The sequence below is a fragment of the Pristiophorus japonicus genome, chromosome 12 (assembly GCF_044704955.1).
Source record: "Pristiophorus japonicus isolate sPriJap1 chromosome 12, sPriJap1.hap1, whole genome shotgun sequence".
Taxonomy (NCBI): Eukaryota; Metazoa; Chordata; class Chondrichthyes; family Pristiophoridae; genus Pristiophorus; species Pristiophorus japonicus.
Window position 1 is genome coordinate 54,134,157 of NC_091988.1, and position 14,647 is coordinate 54,148,803.

Here is a 14,647-nt window from a genome sequence, read left to right on the forward strand (position 1 = left end):
GTCAAAACTCCTGCCGGTGTTGCAACCAGGGCATTGCTGCTCCGCGCCGCAACAAAACTGGACCCAAGTAACTCTGCGGGGTGCTGGAGGCAACCGCCTGCCCAGAAAACATCATCGCCACCATTGCCGCTGCTCCGGGGCAAAAAACGGAGCGCTGAAGACCGGAAAGTCCGCCACATAGAGTCTGAAAATCGGCAAGCTTTCTGGTGCACTCCTTCCATGAATCTGGAGGGGAAGTGTGGCGGAAGGCCTGCAAATTAGTTTGGTAGCCTGATCTGCTGGGTTCCAGCCTGTGCTTCTAGTTTTTGTGGGGCTTTGTCTTGGGTGGAACCTCTGTTTGCCCTAAATATGGTCCCCTGTATTTGAGGGGTGTTCACATGGAGAATGAGCATCCCAGGCCAGGTGTTTCATTGACTCCAGCTTGGGGTCTACTGGGTAGCCATATGTCAGCTTTCCATTATATTGTCATCTTGTGAATGGAAACATTTCAATATTCAAATCTCCAATATCCAAGGATTTGTGTTCCAACTGTGTGTGTTTTTTTCTTGGCTGTCACAGGTGTTTAGTGACTGGCCATTCAGCTGGTACAGGAAATGTTTTTAAGAACATTTACGTTAAACCTGCTAAATACATTTGTTGCATGAAATATCTTGCAGGTGAAACAGGTAAATGATAGCACTCCAGTACCACTACTAAATTCAACATAGATTGAGATCTTCTGGTTAGAAGAATATTTTTATGCAGCGGGTTGTTAGGACATGGAATGTCCTACCAGAGGCAGTCTTGGAAGCAGAAGCTGTAGTAGCTATTAAAAATGGAAATGGATAAATATTTTTTTAAGGAAACATTTTAAAGGGTAGGGGTAGAAAGCAAGGGAATTTAATTAAGTAGACAACCCTTCCAGAAATGTAGCACAGGGTTGATAGGTCACGCGGCCTCACTCTGCGTTTCAAAATTCTATGCCCGGCTAATGTACTACAACATTAGATAGTGCCTTTACTACTCATTAGGCCATTGACGGAACCCTGCCTGTCTTGTTTTTTTAAATTGGAGTGACTGCTGCCAACGACCGGAAGCGTACTGCGCATTCATTTAGAACCGGAAGCTCTTTTTCCCAGAGCATTTCTCTCCCGGTATTTAAATTTTTTTAACGAACTTGCCCCCGTGCCGAACCGGCCGCATGCATGCGCAGTCTGCTTCCGCTGTGTTGGCAGCAGTCGCGTCCTTTTTAAATTGTGGACAAGGTTTGCATTTTGTTAGAAGTATGAGTGGCGCTGCAGAGTGCCTTTATAATGTTCACGTTATATAACGCTTAGTTTCTTTCTCCCTTACAGAAGCGCCACAATGGGATTGTATATTAGTTCCATGTCTGGGACTGAACTGAAAAGCACCAGATTCCAGACAGGGGCAAGGCAGGAGAGGCAATACCATTCAGCACCCAACTACAATTATAATTGGACTGATCTACACTGTGAGGCAAGCCGAGGGAACTTTGAAAGGCTGCAGACATTGCTCCGCATTGCAGGTACAATAGGCCAGCCCCTTAAGTATCATGTATCCCATTAGAGGTTATCTGTGACAGTGGTGTTGCATTTACGCAGCATCTTTAATTAAATGAACATCCCAAGGTGCTTCACAGAGAAGAAAAGGAGGTCAAGCAGTAGAAGAAGAGTTTAAGAGGAGTGACTAAAGACATGGTCAAACAGATGAGGCTTTTAGAGGTGAGGAGAGGTGGCAAGGCTATAGGGAGGGAGGTCCAGAGAGTAGAGCTGAGGTCTCTGTCAATGATAGCAGAGGGGGTGGAGGAGGAAGGAAGATGCACAGGAGGCAATCATTGGAAGAATGGAGCATGTGGGCTGGGACCTGAGGCTGGAGAAGGTTGCAGAGGTAGAGTGAGCCAAGGCCATGGAGGAATTTGTAAATGAGGACTAGAATTTCTAATTCCAGGGTGGCCAATAGAAGTTGAACACAACAGGGAAAATGGGCGAGTGGAACTTAGTGTGACACAGATATGGTGGCGCAGAGTTTTTGAAAAGTTGGGGCTTGGGAGGGTGTCAAGGAGAGCATTGAAGAAGTTATGTCCGGGGGTCACAAAAGTTATGTAAGGATTTCAGCAGCAGTGGAGCGAAGGACAGAGGTGTCCATGTGATGCACAGGATATGGGCTTTGAAACTCAATGCAAAGCTGAATAGGACATTGAGGTTGTGCACTGTTGACTTCAGCCTGAATGGAATTAGGGGAAAGGCTATGGAATTTTGGCAAAAGCCGAACAGGATAGCATTGGTCTTGCCAGTGTTAAATTGGAGACAGTTTTGGTTCATTCACAACATTTAGTTCAGAAAGAAGAGATGAAAGTCTCCTCTGACTAGTGGAGATTGTATAATATAGCACAGCGGAAATCCATTCTTTCACCCTTGGGATCTGATCTTGATTCTTTTAGGTGTAGTAATTACCATACAGTAAAGTTTTCAGTACACAATTGGACTTTGGGAACTCTCTGCATTCATTCAATGTAAATATTGGAGGATGACAATAAAGAAAGGAGGATATTTCACCTTCAGTTCTCAGTGCTGAACCTATATGCTGGTACAGAGAAGAGGGTATTTTATTCATTACAGTACTGTGGCTAGTACATAGAGTGGATAGGAAGGGCCTATTCCTCAGCAGAGGGGTCAACAACCAGGAGGCATAGATTTAAAGTCATTGGTAGAAGGTTTAGAGGGGAGTTGAGTGGAAATTTCTTCACCCAGAGGGTGGTGGGGGTTTGGAACTCATTGCCAGAAAGGGTGGTAGTCGCAGAAACTGTTGTGTATGTATATACCCTGTACACTCAATGTACAGTTACATAAGACCACTGCATGTATCTTCAGACTGTATACACTATGCCTGTACCACCAGAGGGTGCAACTGGTGGAGATCTAAGGGTCACCTGCATACTGCAGGTAACCAGGTATAAAAGGGAGCTTACCATGCTGTACGCTCACTCAGGAGCTGCATTAATGGACTAAGGTCACAACAGTTCAAGTGCAATACTTCACCTCGTGAAGTCATTATTAGATTGCTTACAGACACAACTGGTGACGAGAATATGAATTTCCACGCAACTTGGCAACTTTCAACAATTCGCTGATGGGGAAGATTGGGATGCCTTTGTGGAAAGGCTCGAACACTACTTCATCGTGAACGACCTGGCTGGAGACACACCAACCTCGCTGGCTGATAAGCGCAGAGCTATCCTGCTCAGCAGTTGTGGGCCCACCGTGCATGGCCTTGTCAGGGACTTGCTAGCCTCAGAGAAAACGACAACCAAAATGTTCACGGAGCTCGAAGCAATGAAACAGGAACAGCTCAAGCCTAAAGAGAGCATCCTCACAGCCAGACACCGGTTCTACACACACCGGCTGCCCGAAGGCCAAGAAATCGCAAAATATGCTGCAGACCTGAGACGATTGGCTGCACCATGTGATTTTGGCAACCACTTCACTGAAGCATTGAGGGACATCTTTGTTATTGGAATCGGCCACGAAGGTCTCCTCCACAGGCTGCTCTCTGCAGACAACACTGTCACCCTGCAGAAGGCAATCAACGGAAGCCAGGCGTTCATGGCCTTGGCCCGCGATGCCAGAAGGATGATGGCTCACCCCCAGGACTCTAACCCGGCAAGTACCATGAACCGACTGCCGCCTTTTAGAGGCAAGACTGTGACCCCGAGCCCCGCAACCCTGAGTCCGCTGCATGGGGCCAACTGGCCAGCCCCATGCTGGCACTGTGGAGGAAATCACACGGTGCACCAGTGCCGATACAGAGACTATACTTGCAAAGGCTGTAACACTGAAAGCTGTAACACTAAAGGCCATCTCTAGCGAATATGTAAAAGAAATTTTGCTCACCGAGTCGCTGAAGAGTTGGCCGATCACCCGGGGGCTCCAGTGCTGATAAAGACGAAGAGAGTCCAGGAGGCGGCTCAGCCCCAGGAAGAGGGGTACGGAGTGTTTACCTGCTCCACCGAGAGCTCTTCGTTGAAAATGGAAGTCGAAAGCAACGGTGTTCCAGTCTCGATTGAGGTCAACACAGGGGTGAGCCAATCGCTGGTGAACTAGACGGCCTTCGAGAAACTCTGGGACAATCCAATCGAACGACCTAAAATGCTCCCGATCCAAGTGAAGCTGCTCACTTACACTAACGACACCATCCCAGTCATTGGCAGCGTGGATGTCCAGGTGTCCTACGGTGGCTCGATGCTCAAGCTACCTTTGTGGATCGTTGCTGGAGATGGTACAATGCTGCTAGGAAGAAGATGGATGAAACAAATCCAAATCTGTTGGAGCTGGGAAAGCCTCCATGCCCCGGCGATCGACGTTCTATGCGGCCTCAAATTTGGATCCATCACAGCACCTGAAGATTTTACCGTCCAACTCGACTGCGCGGTGACGACACAGGCCGCACAACCCAACGGCGAGATGATCCAACCCAAATGACCAGACCTCACCTTCCAGGTTCCAGTGGCAGGACTCCGAAGGAAGAAGATCGACGCAGATGGTAAATTCCTGGCTTCAGTGGTAGAACCTGGGGAGAAAAGGATCATCGCAGCCTACCTCGTGGAGAGAGAAAAGATGGCGCCCGCACCATGAGGTGAAGCGCCTGAAATCAAGATGGCCGCAACCAGACCACGAGGGGCAGCGTTGAGGGAGCAACACGTGATGCCGAACAGCGAACCGGATTGGGGTAAAGATTGCAAGGCCCTCTTAAAGGAGACCGGCAGCCCAGAATAGTTCACTCTTTGTACAGCAATGCCGGTGATATTAATGTAAGAGATGTAATTAACAAATGCAAGTATCTAAATGTACCTTTGAACAGCGATGCCGGTAGGATACATGGAAAAGATGTAATTGATGAATACAAGTATCTAAATGTAATATTGTACAGCGATGCCGGTAGCATACAGTGAAAAGCTGTAATTGACAAATGTGAATTTGTAAAGACAACTAACAATGTTGAGATGGGTGATTGCGGTTGGAGCCAATGTATCATGACTGTAAGTGAAGAAATGATGTGTGATGCCGGGTTCTACATCTACGCCGACAAAACCAAGAGCAACCTCCCGTAGGAAGCACCCAGGTCCAGCGGGCTACCCGATCATGTAGCCTGCGCCTCCGGGACCAATGTGATGCCCCAGGGAGTGTGGACACACACAGTGGGAGCATACCCACTGCAGGGCCAGCAATCAGAAGATGGCACAGGCACCACTACTGGCACCCTGCCCCAGGTCGGCCTTACCTCTCTGGCCACCAGGGCCAGCAACGGGAGCAAGAGGCCAGCACCCTCCCGTTGGGACCTGGGATGACCAGGCTCCCACTACCTCTGAAGGGCAGCAGGGAGACCACGTAGCCCTCAAAGGAGGACAAGGAGGCTACACATTCCTGTGGCTCTGCCCACCACTAGGCAACGGCAAAGACCCTGAGAATCAGCCAGGGGAGCGATCCGAGCCCATTCAGCTGGCAGGGGACACAGCACCGCCATCAGACAACCTGGACACAGTCCGGTTACTCTGGAACTAGCGTCCTCACCCATCTGCACCTACACCCTAGGGGCAAGACTGTAGTACCATGTATGTATCTTACCTGTAATATGTACTTGTTCCACTTCTGCTAAACCCAAACAGTGATATAACTAATTCTATTTTTTTTTCATTCTCTGTACATGCATGCTAATGTAGATGTTGAGCCACACACATTGCCTATGTATGGGGGGGGGGGGGGGTGGGGGGGAGGTGGAAATGGATGTATGTAGCCATGGACACACATGGATCACACCCAGAACCCACTCAAATCCCACTGCAACCTCCAACCGTCCACTGCTGACCATTTCCCAATGTTCTGGCAATAAGGACTTGGGGATCGACAGGGAGCGAGCCATTCCCAAGCACAAACAAAGTGTGTTTAAGTCTAGGGCCAGAGCACACATTGCAAAGACTAGTGGCACAAGTCTTAGGGGGGAGTGATGTGTATGTATATACCCTGTACACTCAATGTATAATTACATAAGACCACTGAATGTATCTTCAGACTGTATACACTATGCCTGTACCACCAGAGAGTGCAACTGGTGGAGACCTAGGGGTCACCTGCACACTGCAGGTAACCAAGTATAAAAGGGAGCTCACCTTACTGTACCCTCATTCAGGAGCTGTAATAAATGGACTAAGGTCACAACAGTTCAAGTACAATACCTCACCTCGTGGAGTCATTACTAGAGTATTTACGGACACAATCGAAACCCTCACCACATTTAAAAAGTACTTGGATTTCCGTAACCTACAGGGCTACGGACCAAGAGCTGGAAAGTGGGATTAGGCTGGAAAGCTCTTTGTCGGCCGGCGGGGACACGGCGGGCCGAAATGGCCTCCTTCCGTGCTGTAAATTTCTATGATTCTATGATTCTATACTGACCCTGTGTATTGGTACAGAATAAGAAGCTTCTAATAATGTGATGCAAGTATGTAATAATGAAGAATGACTGTAAAGCATAATTAAACACATCTGATGCATTGTAATATCAATACAAGACTGGAAGCTATTTTTTGATCTTGTGCCATTTCAGGTGAGGATCAGATCAACAAGAAGGATTACTATGGCAAGAGCCCCCTCTACTGGGCTGCATACAAAGGGCAGCGAGCTTGCATCGAGTTACTGCTGGAACATGGTGCAGACGCTAACAGCCAGTGTAAGCATGGAGCAACTCCACTCCATGCTGTAATCGGGCTGTTTCCTGACTGTGCCCTGCTGCTCATACAGGTTAGTGCTATGGCTTGGCACTGAACGCAAGGGCTTTGTTGTACCAGGATCATGTGGGATAACCATAAATTACCAACAGCATCACATACGACAGCTAGAACTTTGGGGCTATCAGAACACAGTGTGAGAAAGTAATTCTGCTTGTGTTTGGGATTCCGTGAAATATATTTTTGTAAATCCTACATCGACACATTTGGCCTGAATTTCTCATGGGATCAAAATGCACTTGTTCTTAGCCCTGGCACAGAGCAGATCCAGTGATAGTGCAAAATCTTTATAGTAGAAATAAATTTATTCTCTTCTCTTTCCCCCCACATGCCAGCCTCATTACTGGGCATTTAAAAAACTGCAGCTAAGGAGACATGCCAGTCAACAGAGGAGCAGAGCATAGGCACTCTAGAGTGTCGGCCATCTGATTTCCACAATTGTGCAACGACAGTGAGAGCTAGCAGAGATAAACCCAGTAAAAAGCTTTCAAATAATATTTCTTAAAAAAATTAACAGAATAGAAAACAAGGAACACACTGTGTCCAATCTACTCACATAAACTGTCAACCTGCAGAATATTATTAAATCCAAATTGAATGCCAAATCAAGGATCACTCTATCAGAAATAATTGTGAAAAAGTGAGGTTTTTTGTCTAGTTTAGGCTTGTTCCTTTAAATTAAATTTTAATACATAAGCAGTTTTTAAAATTAAAATATTGCAGTCAAGATTCCTATTTTGCATTTATCGCGATACATTGGGGGTGATTTTAACCCACCCTGCCTGGCAGGAATTAAGCAGCTGCCACAGTTAAAGTTGCCTCCGAAAACTTACCGCCCCATTCCTGCCTACTGCTACCTTAATTGGGCTCTTTTCTTTCGGAGGCCGAGGCGCCTGCCTGACTCAGGCAGGATCTTCATCAATGCATGAAAATTGGAGTCAGAAGGACTCCACTGGCATTTTAAGCACTGACTGAGTGGGATTCCCATCGCAGCCGTCCCACTCAGTGAAACCTGGTCTGAGGGAAAGTAAAGTGTTCAACTTTCTTTACTGGGTTCCGAAGGAGCAGAAGGATTCATCTTTTCTGCTATAAATACAGCCGTACGGTGAGGAATACTCAAGAGTGGCACTTCATGGAAAGGAGAGCACTTGGGAAATGAGAGGTGACTATATTCTTGAGCAGTGCAATGAGGCAACACAATTTAGCAAGCAAAGGTCATTCTGACCAGGAATAAAGGGCAACTTCAGACGGAGATTTGGAAGAGGAGGAAAGCTGCGGCAAGCCACAAAGAACCAAAATATTGTAGAGGTGTGTTGCTTTGCTTCATTGTCTATTGCAGCTGGACGGTAATTCAGCTTCTTGGGAAATGCTGAGTAGACACTTCCAGCTCTAACTGCATGCTAATGTAGGGGGAAAAAGTACCAGCTAATTCTAGGGAGACGGACTACAGCATCTCTGACAGGGCCCAGATCCCACCTAATGTGATTCTGCATTTATGTCAGATGCTGAGTTCCGCAGCAGCGTGAGCCGCCTTATCCACAGTTTGACACCTACATACTTGACAACTGGAATAAGCAGAATTTCATTAGCCAAGTATTCTCTGACAGAAAATCCATGTTAGTAGAAAACTGAGTGGTAGGATATGAGCTAGTGCCTGTAATGCTCCACGTGGTGAGTTTCCCATGCCACTTGTGCTATTTTTGGAACAGCAGATATGCACGTCCCTGTGAGAAAGGAAATCAGAATGTGAATAACCACAAGCTAGTCTCCCACACCTCCTTACAGCTGGTGACAGAGTCGCATTGTTGGAGGTTTGTGAATGTGATGCCTGCCCAGATTTTCAGTTGGGGGTGGTGTGTTGTCCAGCAACATCAAAATAAAAAGGAGAAAATAATAAAATATCTCACCAAACAGAAATTAAGTAAATCCATTGTGGAAGAAACTCCCTCCTTTCCACTAAATGCACTCTGATCTTTCATATAAAAACAAAATACTGCGGATTCTGGAAATCTGAAGTAAAGACAGAAAATGCTGGAAATACTCAGAAGGTCAGGCAGCACCTTTGGAGAGAGAAACAGAGTTAACGTTTCAGGTCAATTACTTTTTGTCAGAACTGGAAAAAGTTAGAGATGTAACAGATTTTTAACAAGTGCAGGGGCAGGGAAAGGGGGTGGAGGGGAGAAAAGAACAAAAGGGAATGTCTGTGATAGGGTGGAAGGCAGGAGAGATTAAATGACAAAAGGCACAAGGAAATCTGTCATCATGTAACTAACTGCCAGGAGTTTGTGAACGGTCAGAAGGAAAATCAATTGTATTTATAGGTTTAGAATCCAACTCTTGTTTTCCCTCTCTTTTCCATTTCAGCATGGAGCAGATGTGGATCTCCCTGACAACTGGGGTGTGACTCCCATGTACCTGGCTGCCTGCAGCGGGCAGCTTGACTGCTTGCGACTGCTTGTCCTGTCTGGAGCAAAAGCCACTTACAAAAATAAGGTATGGCAGAAAATGGAAGCATTGGTGCACCAGCAACATCAGACACAGTGAGATAGATCTCGACCATGTGCGGTAGTGTAAAACGGGTGATGTTAAGTCGGCAGCCCGCTTTACATCTCTCCCAAGTTTAATTTCAATGACTTCAAAGCTAATTCCACATCATATAAACAATTTCACACATATGGAATAATATTCATCAAATGGAATCAGTTACAGTCATATGGTTCACACAATAAGTAACACATGGCACAGTGCTAATAATAATTAGCTCTAATTTTCTTAAATATACCATCATCATAGGCATTCCCTTGAAATCGAGGAAAACTTACTTCCACTCTAAAAGTGAGTTCTCAGGTGACTGTACAGTCCAATACAGGAATTCCAGTCTCTGTCACAGGTGGGACAGATAGTCGTTGAAGGAAAGGGTGGGTGGGGAGTCTGGTTTGCCGCACTCTCCTTCCGCTGTCTGCGCTTTATTTCTGCATGCTCTCGGCGACGATACTCGAGGTGCTCGGCCCTCCCGGATGTAAAGTCCTTGCACAAAAGCACAAATCCACACAAGGCACATTCTATGGACAAGGTCACTCTGTGACCGGCACCTTTAGTCACAGGACCAAGAAGTGATGACACTACGTGGGACCTCCCTTTATATACCTGGATGACCAGGTGTGGAGTGTCTCTCACAAGTTCACCCCCTGTGGTCAATGTGTGCATTTCTCAAATATATACAGTATTGCAGTGTTGTTACATGAAGGTTACATACATGACATCACCCCCCCCGCCAATGTCTTATTGGGATCACAGGTTAAGTCTTTCGGGTGGTCTGCGCTCCCTCGTGGAGTGCCGCAGTTGGGGCTCTGGCTGTTGAGCCTTGGCCTGCGTGTCTGTCCCCTGTGGTGATTCAAGGCTGTCCGGGCTGACCTCAGGGACTGTGCATGCTGCTGAATGTACTTGTTGCTCATTCACTGGCGGTGGTGTGAATACCATCTCATGATCTTCCTCAGGTTCCTCAGTGTTCATGCTGAACCTTTTTTTTTACTTGGTCCAGATGCTTGCGGCATATCTGCTCATTGTTAAGTTTAACCACGATGACCCTATTCCCCTCTTTGTCTATTACAGTACTTTCAAGCCATTTGGGCCCCAAAGCATTGAGAACAAATACGGGGTCACCAATTTCTATACATCTCCCCCTTGAATTACGGTCACGGTACTCATTTTGGGACTGGCGCTTGCCTTCAACAATGTTGGACAAGACAGGATGAATGAGGAACAGCCGAGTTTTGAGTGTACGTTTCATAAGGAGCTCCGCGGGCGGGACCCCCGTGAGCGAGTGCAGTCGGGACCTATAGGCCAGCAGGAGGCGCGATAGGCGGCATTGAAGGGAGAGACCTTGAATCCTGAGCATGCCTTGTTTTATGATTTGGACCGCACGTTCAGCCTGGCCATTGGAGGCCGGCTTGAACGGTGCTGTCCTGACATGGTTGATGCCATTACCCGGCATGAACTCCCGGAATTCGTAGCTAGCGAAACATGGGCTATTATCGCTAACAAGGATGTCCGGCAAGCCGTGGGTCGCAAAGACCGCACGTAGACTCCCCACAGTGGTGGATGTCGTGCACGAATTCAAAATGATGCACTCGATCCATTTTGAGTATGCATCAACCACGATGAGAAACATTTTCCCCATGAACGGAGCCGTGTAGTCTATGTGAATACGTGACCATGGCCTGGTGGGCCAGTGTCACGGGCTGAGTGGGGCCTCCCTGGGGCATTTCCCAGCTGAGCACACGTCGTACACCTGCGAACACAGTGTTCCAGGTCTGAGTCAATTCCCGGCCACCAAACGTGTCACCGGGCAATGGCCTTCATCAGCACGATGCCTGGGTGCTCGCTGTGGAGTTCCCTGATGAAAGCTTCCCTGCCTCTCTGGGGCAGGACTACCCGGCTGCCCCATAGTAGACAGTCGGCTTGGATGGAGAGCTCATCCATCCGCCTGTGAAACGGTCTGACCTCCTCAGGGCATGCTCCGTGTGCGGGCGCCCAATCCCCAGTCAGGGCACATTTCTTAATCAAAGATAGGAGGGGATCTCTGTTGGTCCAGATTTTGATCTGGCGGGCTGTGATGGGGCAGCCTGCGCTGTCAAAGGCATCTACGGCTATGACCATCTCAGCACTTTTCTCCGCTGCCCCTTCAGTGGTGGCCAGTGGAAGCCTGCTGAGCGCTTCAGCGCAATTTTCAGTGCCCGGCCAGTGCCGGATGGTGTAGTCATAAGCAGCCAGCGTGAGAGCCCATTGCTGTATGCGAGCTGACACATTGGCACTGACAGCCTTGCTGTCTGACAACAAGGATGTTAACGGCTTGTGGCCCGTTTCTAATTCAAACCTCCTGCCAAAAAGGTACTGGTGCATCTTTTTCACCCCATAGACACCTGCGAGTGCTTCCTTCTCAACCATCCCATATCCACGTTCTGCTTGAGAGAGCGACCTGGAGGCATAAGCCACAGGTTGGAGCTGCCCCTCAGCATTGTACTGCTGCAACACACACAACCCCATAGGACGATGCATCACATGTCAGAACCAATTTCTTACAGGGGTTATACAGGGTCAACAACTTATTTGAACAGAGTAGGTTACGCGCCCGATTGAAAGCCGTTCTTGACAGTCCACCCAAAACCAATCGCAACCCTTACGCAGGAGCACGTGTAGCGGCTCCAACAATGTGCTTAAATTCGGCAGAAAGTTCCCGAAATAGTTCAAGAGTCCCAGAAATGAACGCAACTCCGATATGTTGCAGGGCCTGGGCGCTCGTCGAATCGGCTATGTTTTGGATTCGGTAGGCAGCAACCCTCCTGCCCAAAAACTCAATTTCGGGAGCCAAAAACACACACTTAGGTTTCTTGAGTCGCAGGCCTACCCGGTCCAGTCGGCGTAGCACCTCTTCCAGGTTGTGGAGGTGTTCCTCGGTGTCCCGACCCGTGATGAGGATATCGTCCTGGAATACGATCGTTCCAGGAATGGATTTGAGCAGGCTTTCCATGTTTCTTTGAAAGATCGCGGCCGCTGATCGAATGCCAAATGGGCACCTGTTGTAGACAAACAGTCCCTTGTGCGTGGTGATTGTGGTCAGTAGTTTGGATTCGTCGGCAAGTTCTTGGGTCATGTAGGCTGAAGTGAGGTCCAACTTGGTGACCAGCTTGCCGCCTGCCAGCATGGCAAAAAGATCCTCCGCTCTCGGCAGCGGGTATTGGTCTTGTAGGGACACCCGGTTGATAGTGGCCTTGTAGTCGCCATAGATCCTGACCGAACCATCCGCTTTTAGGACGGGAACAATGGGGCTCGCCCAGTCGCTGAATTCAACGGGCGAGATGATGCCCTCTCTCAGCAAATGGTCCAATTCGCTTTCAATTTTCTCCAGCATCACATACGACACAGCTCTGGCTTTGTGGTGCACTGGTCTGGCGTCCGGGGTGATGCGAATCACTACTTTGGTACCTTTGGACGTCCCGACGGCAGGTTGGAATAGCGACTCAAATTGCTGTAGGACCTGTGAGCACGAACTTCGCTCCACAGATGACACTGCGTGCACATCCCCCCATTTCCAGTTCATCTCAGCTAACCAGCTCCTACCCAACAGTGCGGGACCATTGCCCTGGACAATCCAGAGCAGCAGCCGGTTCACTGATCCATTGTGTGTGACCGCCAACATTGCACTGCCTAGCACTAGAATGATTTCTTTGGTGTATGTCTGTAATTGATCTCAATGCGTTCTAGTTTGGGTCTGCTGGCTTTGACTGGCCATAGCTTTTCGAATTGTTGAACGCTCCTGAGTCACTGGCTGGCCCCCGTGTCCAGCTCCATGCGTACCGGGATGACGTTTAATAGGACCTTCATCATCATTGGTGGCGTTTTGGTATATGAGCTGTGAATGTTTGCCATATGAACCCGCTGAACTTCACTGTCCATTGATTTGCCCCACGCATCATCCTGCCTCGCAGACACCTCTTCTGGTCCATCCGCCTCGTAAATTAGCCTGGTCGCAGGCTTCCTGCACATTCTGGCTAAATGGCCATTGAGGTTACAATTTCTGCAGGCGAACTGTTGAAACCTGAAAGTCCTAGCAGCATGTCTGCCCCTACACCTCCAGCATGAACTGAGATTCCCATTGTTGTGAATAAAAGAGCTGTTACCAGGCATTCCTCGGTGATTGTCCCTTTGACTGCTCTTGAGCACCCTGTTAGTGGGTGTCAATGGCCCCATCCCAGAATACATTGTCCACTGAGATGGCGTAAATGTCTGTTCAGCCTGCCATTGTCTGTGTTAAACACCTGTTCTGGGGTCTATTGCTGCCTGGGGTGTGTCGAACTGCCCTTTCCTGCCTGCTGGGCTCTGAGTCGCGTTTATGATATTGACCTCCTGATCCATCTCCACGTTGGAGTCAGGGTTGCGTGCGTATATTATCTTGGTTTCCTCCTCCACCGCCATAAAAGTCTGAGCCAGCAACGCCCCCGCTTCCAAGGTCAAGTCCTTGGTCTTGATTAACTTTCTGAAAATCCCGGCATGACCGATACCCTCAATAAAGAAATCCCTTAGCATCTCCCCCCTGCAGGCGTCTGTGAACTTACAGAGGCTGGCCAAGCGCCGGAAGTCCGCAACGAAGTCCGGTATGCTCTGTCCTTCCCGACGTCGGTGGGGATAAAATCTGTGTCAGGCCATGTGCATACTGCTCGCCGGTTTGAGGTGCTCACTGATTAGCTTGCTGAGCTCTTCAAAGGTTTTGTCCGCCGGCTTCTCGGGTGCTAGCAGGTCTTTCATGAGCGCGGAAGTCTTAGATCTACAGCTGGTCAGTAGATGAGCCCTTTGCTTGTCGGCCGCTGCGTCTCCCAGCCAGTCCTTCGTGACAAAGCTCTGCTGAAGCCTCTCAATGAAATCGGCCCAGTCCTCACCAACACAGTACCGTTCCTCTGCGCTACCGGTGGCCATTCTCGTGGGTCGCTGATTCCCATTTCTCGTCGCCACTGTAAAGTCCTTACACAATACCACAAATCCACACAAGGCACATTCTATGGACAAGGTCACTCTGTGATCTGCACCTTTATTCATAGAAACATAGAAATATAGAAAAATAGGTGCAGGAGTAGGCCATTCGGCCCTTCGAGCCTGCACCGCCATTCAATAAGATCATGGCTGATCATTCCTTCAGTACCCTTTCCTGCTTTCTCTCCATACCCCTTGATCCCTTTAACCATAAGAGCCATATCTAACTCCCTCTTGAAGATATCCAGTGAACTGGCATCAACAATTCTCTGCGGCAGGGAATTCCACAGGTTAACAACTCTCTGAGTGAAGAAGTTTCTCCTCATCTCAGTCCTAAAT

At 48.4% G+C, this 14,647-nt stretch overlaps 1 protein-coding gene across 1 annotated transcript in view; it reads left to right on the top strand.

Moving 5' to 3' along the window:
• Positions 1 to 14,647, top strand: part of LOC139276918 (ankyrin repeat and SOCS box protein 13-like) — a 32,348-nt gene that overhangs the window by 4,128 nt on the left and 13,573 nt on the right. The window contains exons 2-4 of the mRNA XM_070894912.1: positions 1,335 to 1,525; positions 6,601 to 6,794; positions 9,146 to 9,274. Coding sequence (XP_070751013.1) covers positions 1,335 to 1,525; positions 6,601 to 6,794; positions 9,146 to 9,274 — 514 coding nt within the window. The remainder of the gene's footprint in view (positions 1 to 1,334; positions 1,526 to 6,600; positions 6,795 to 9,145; positions 9,275 to 14,647) is intronic.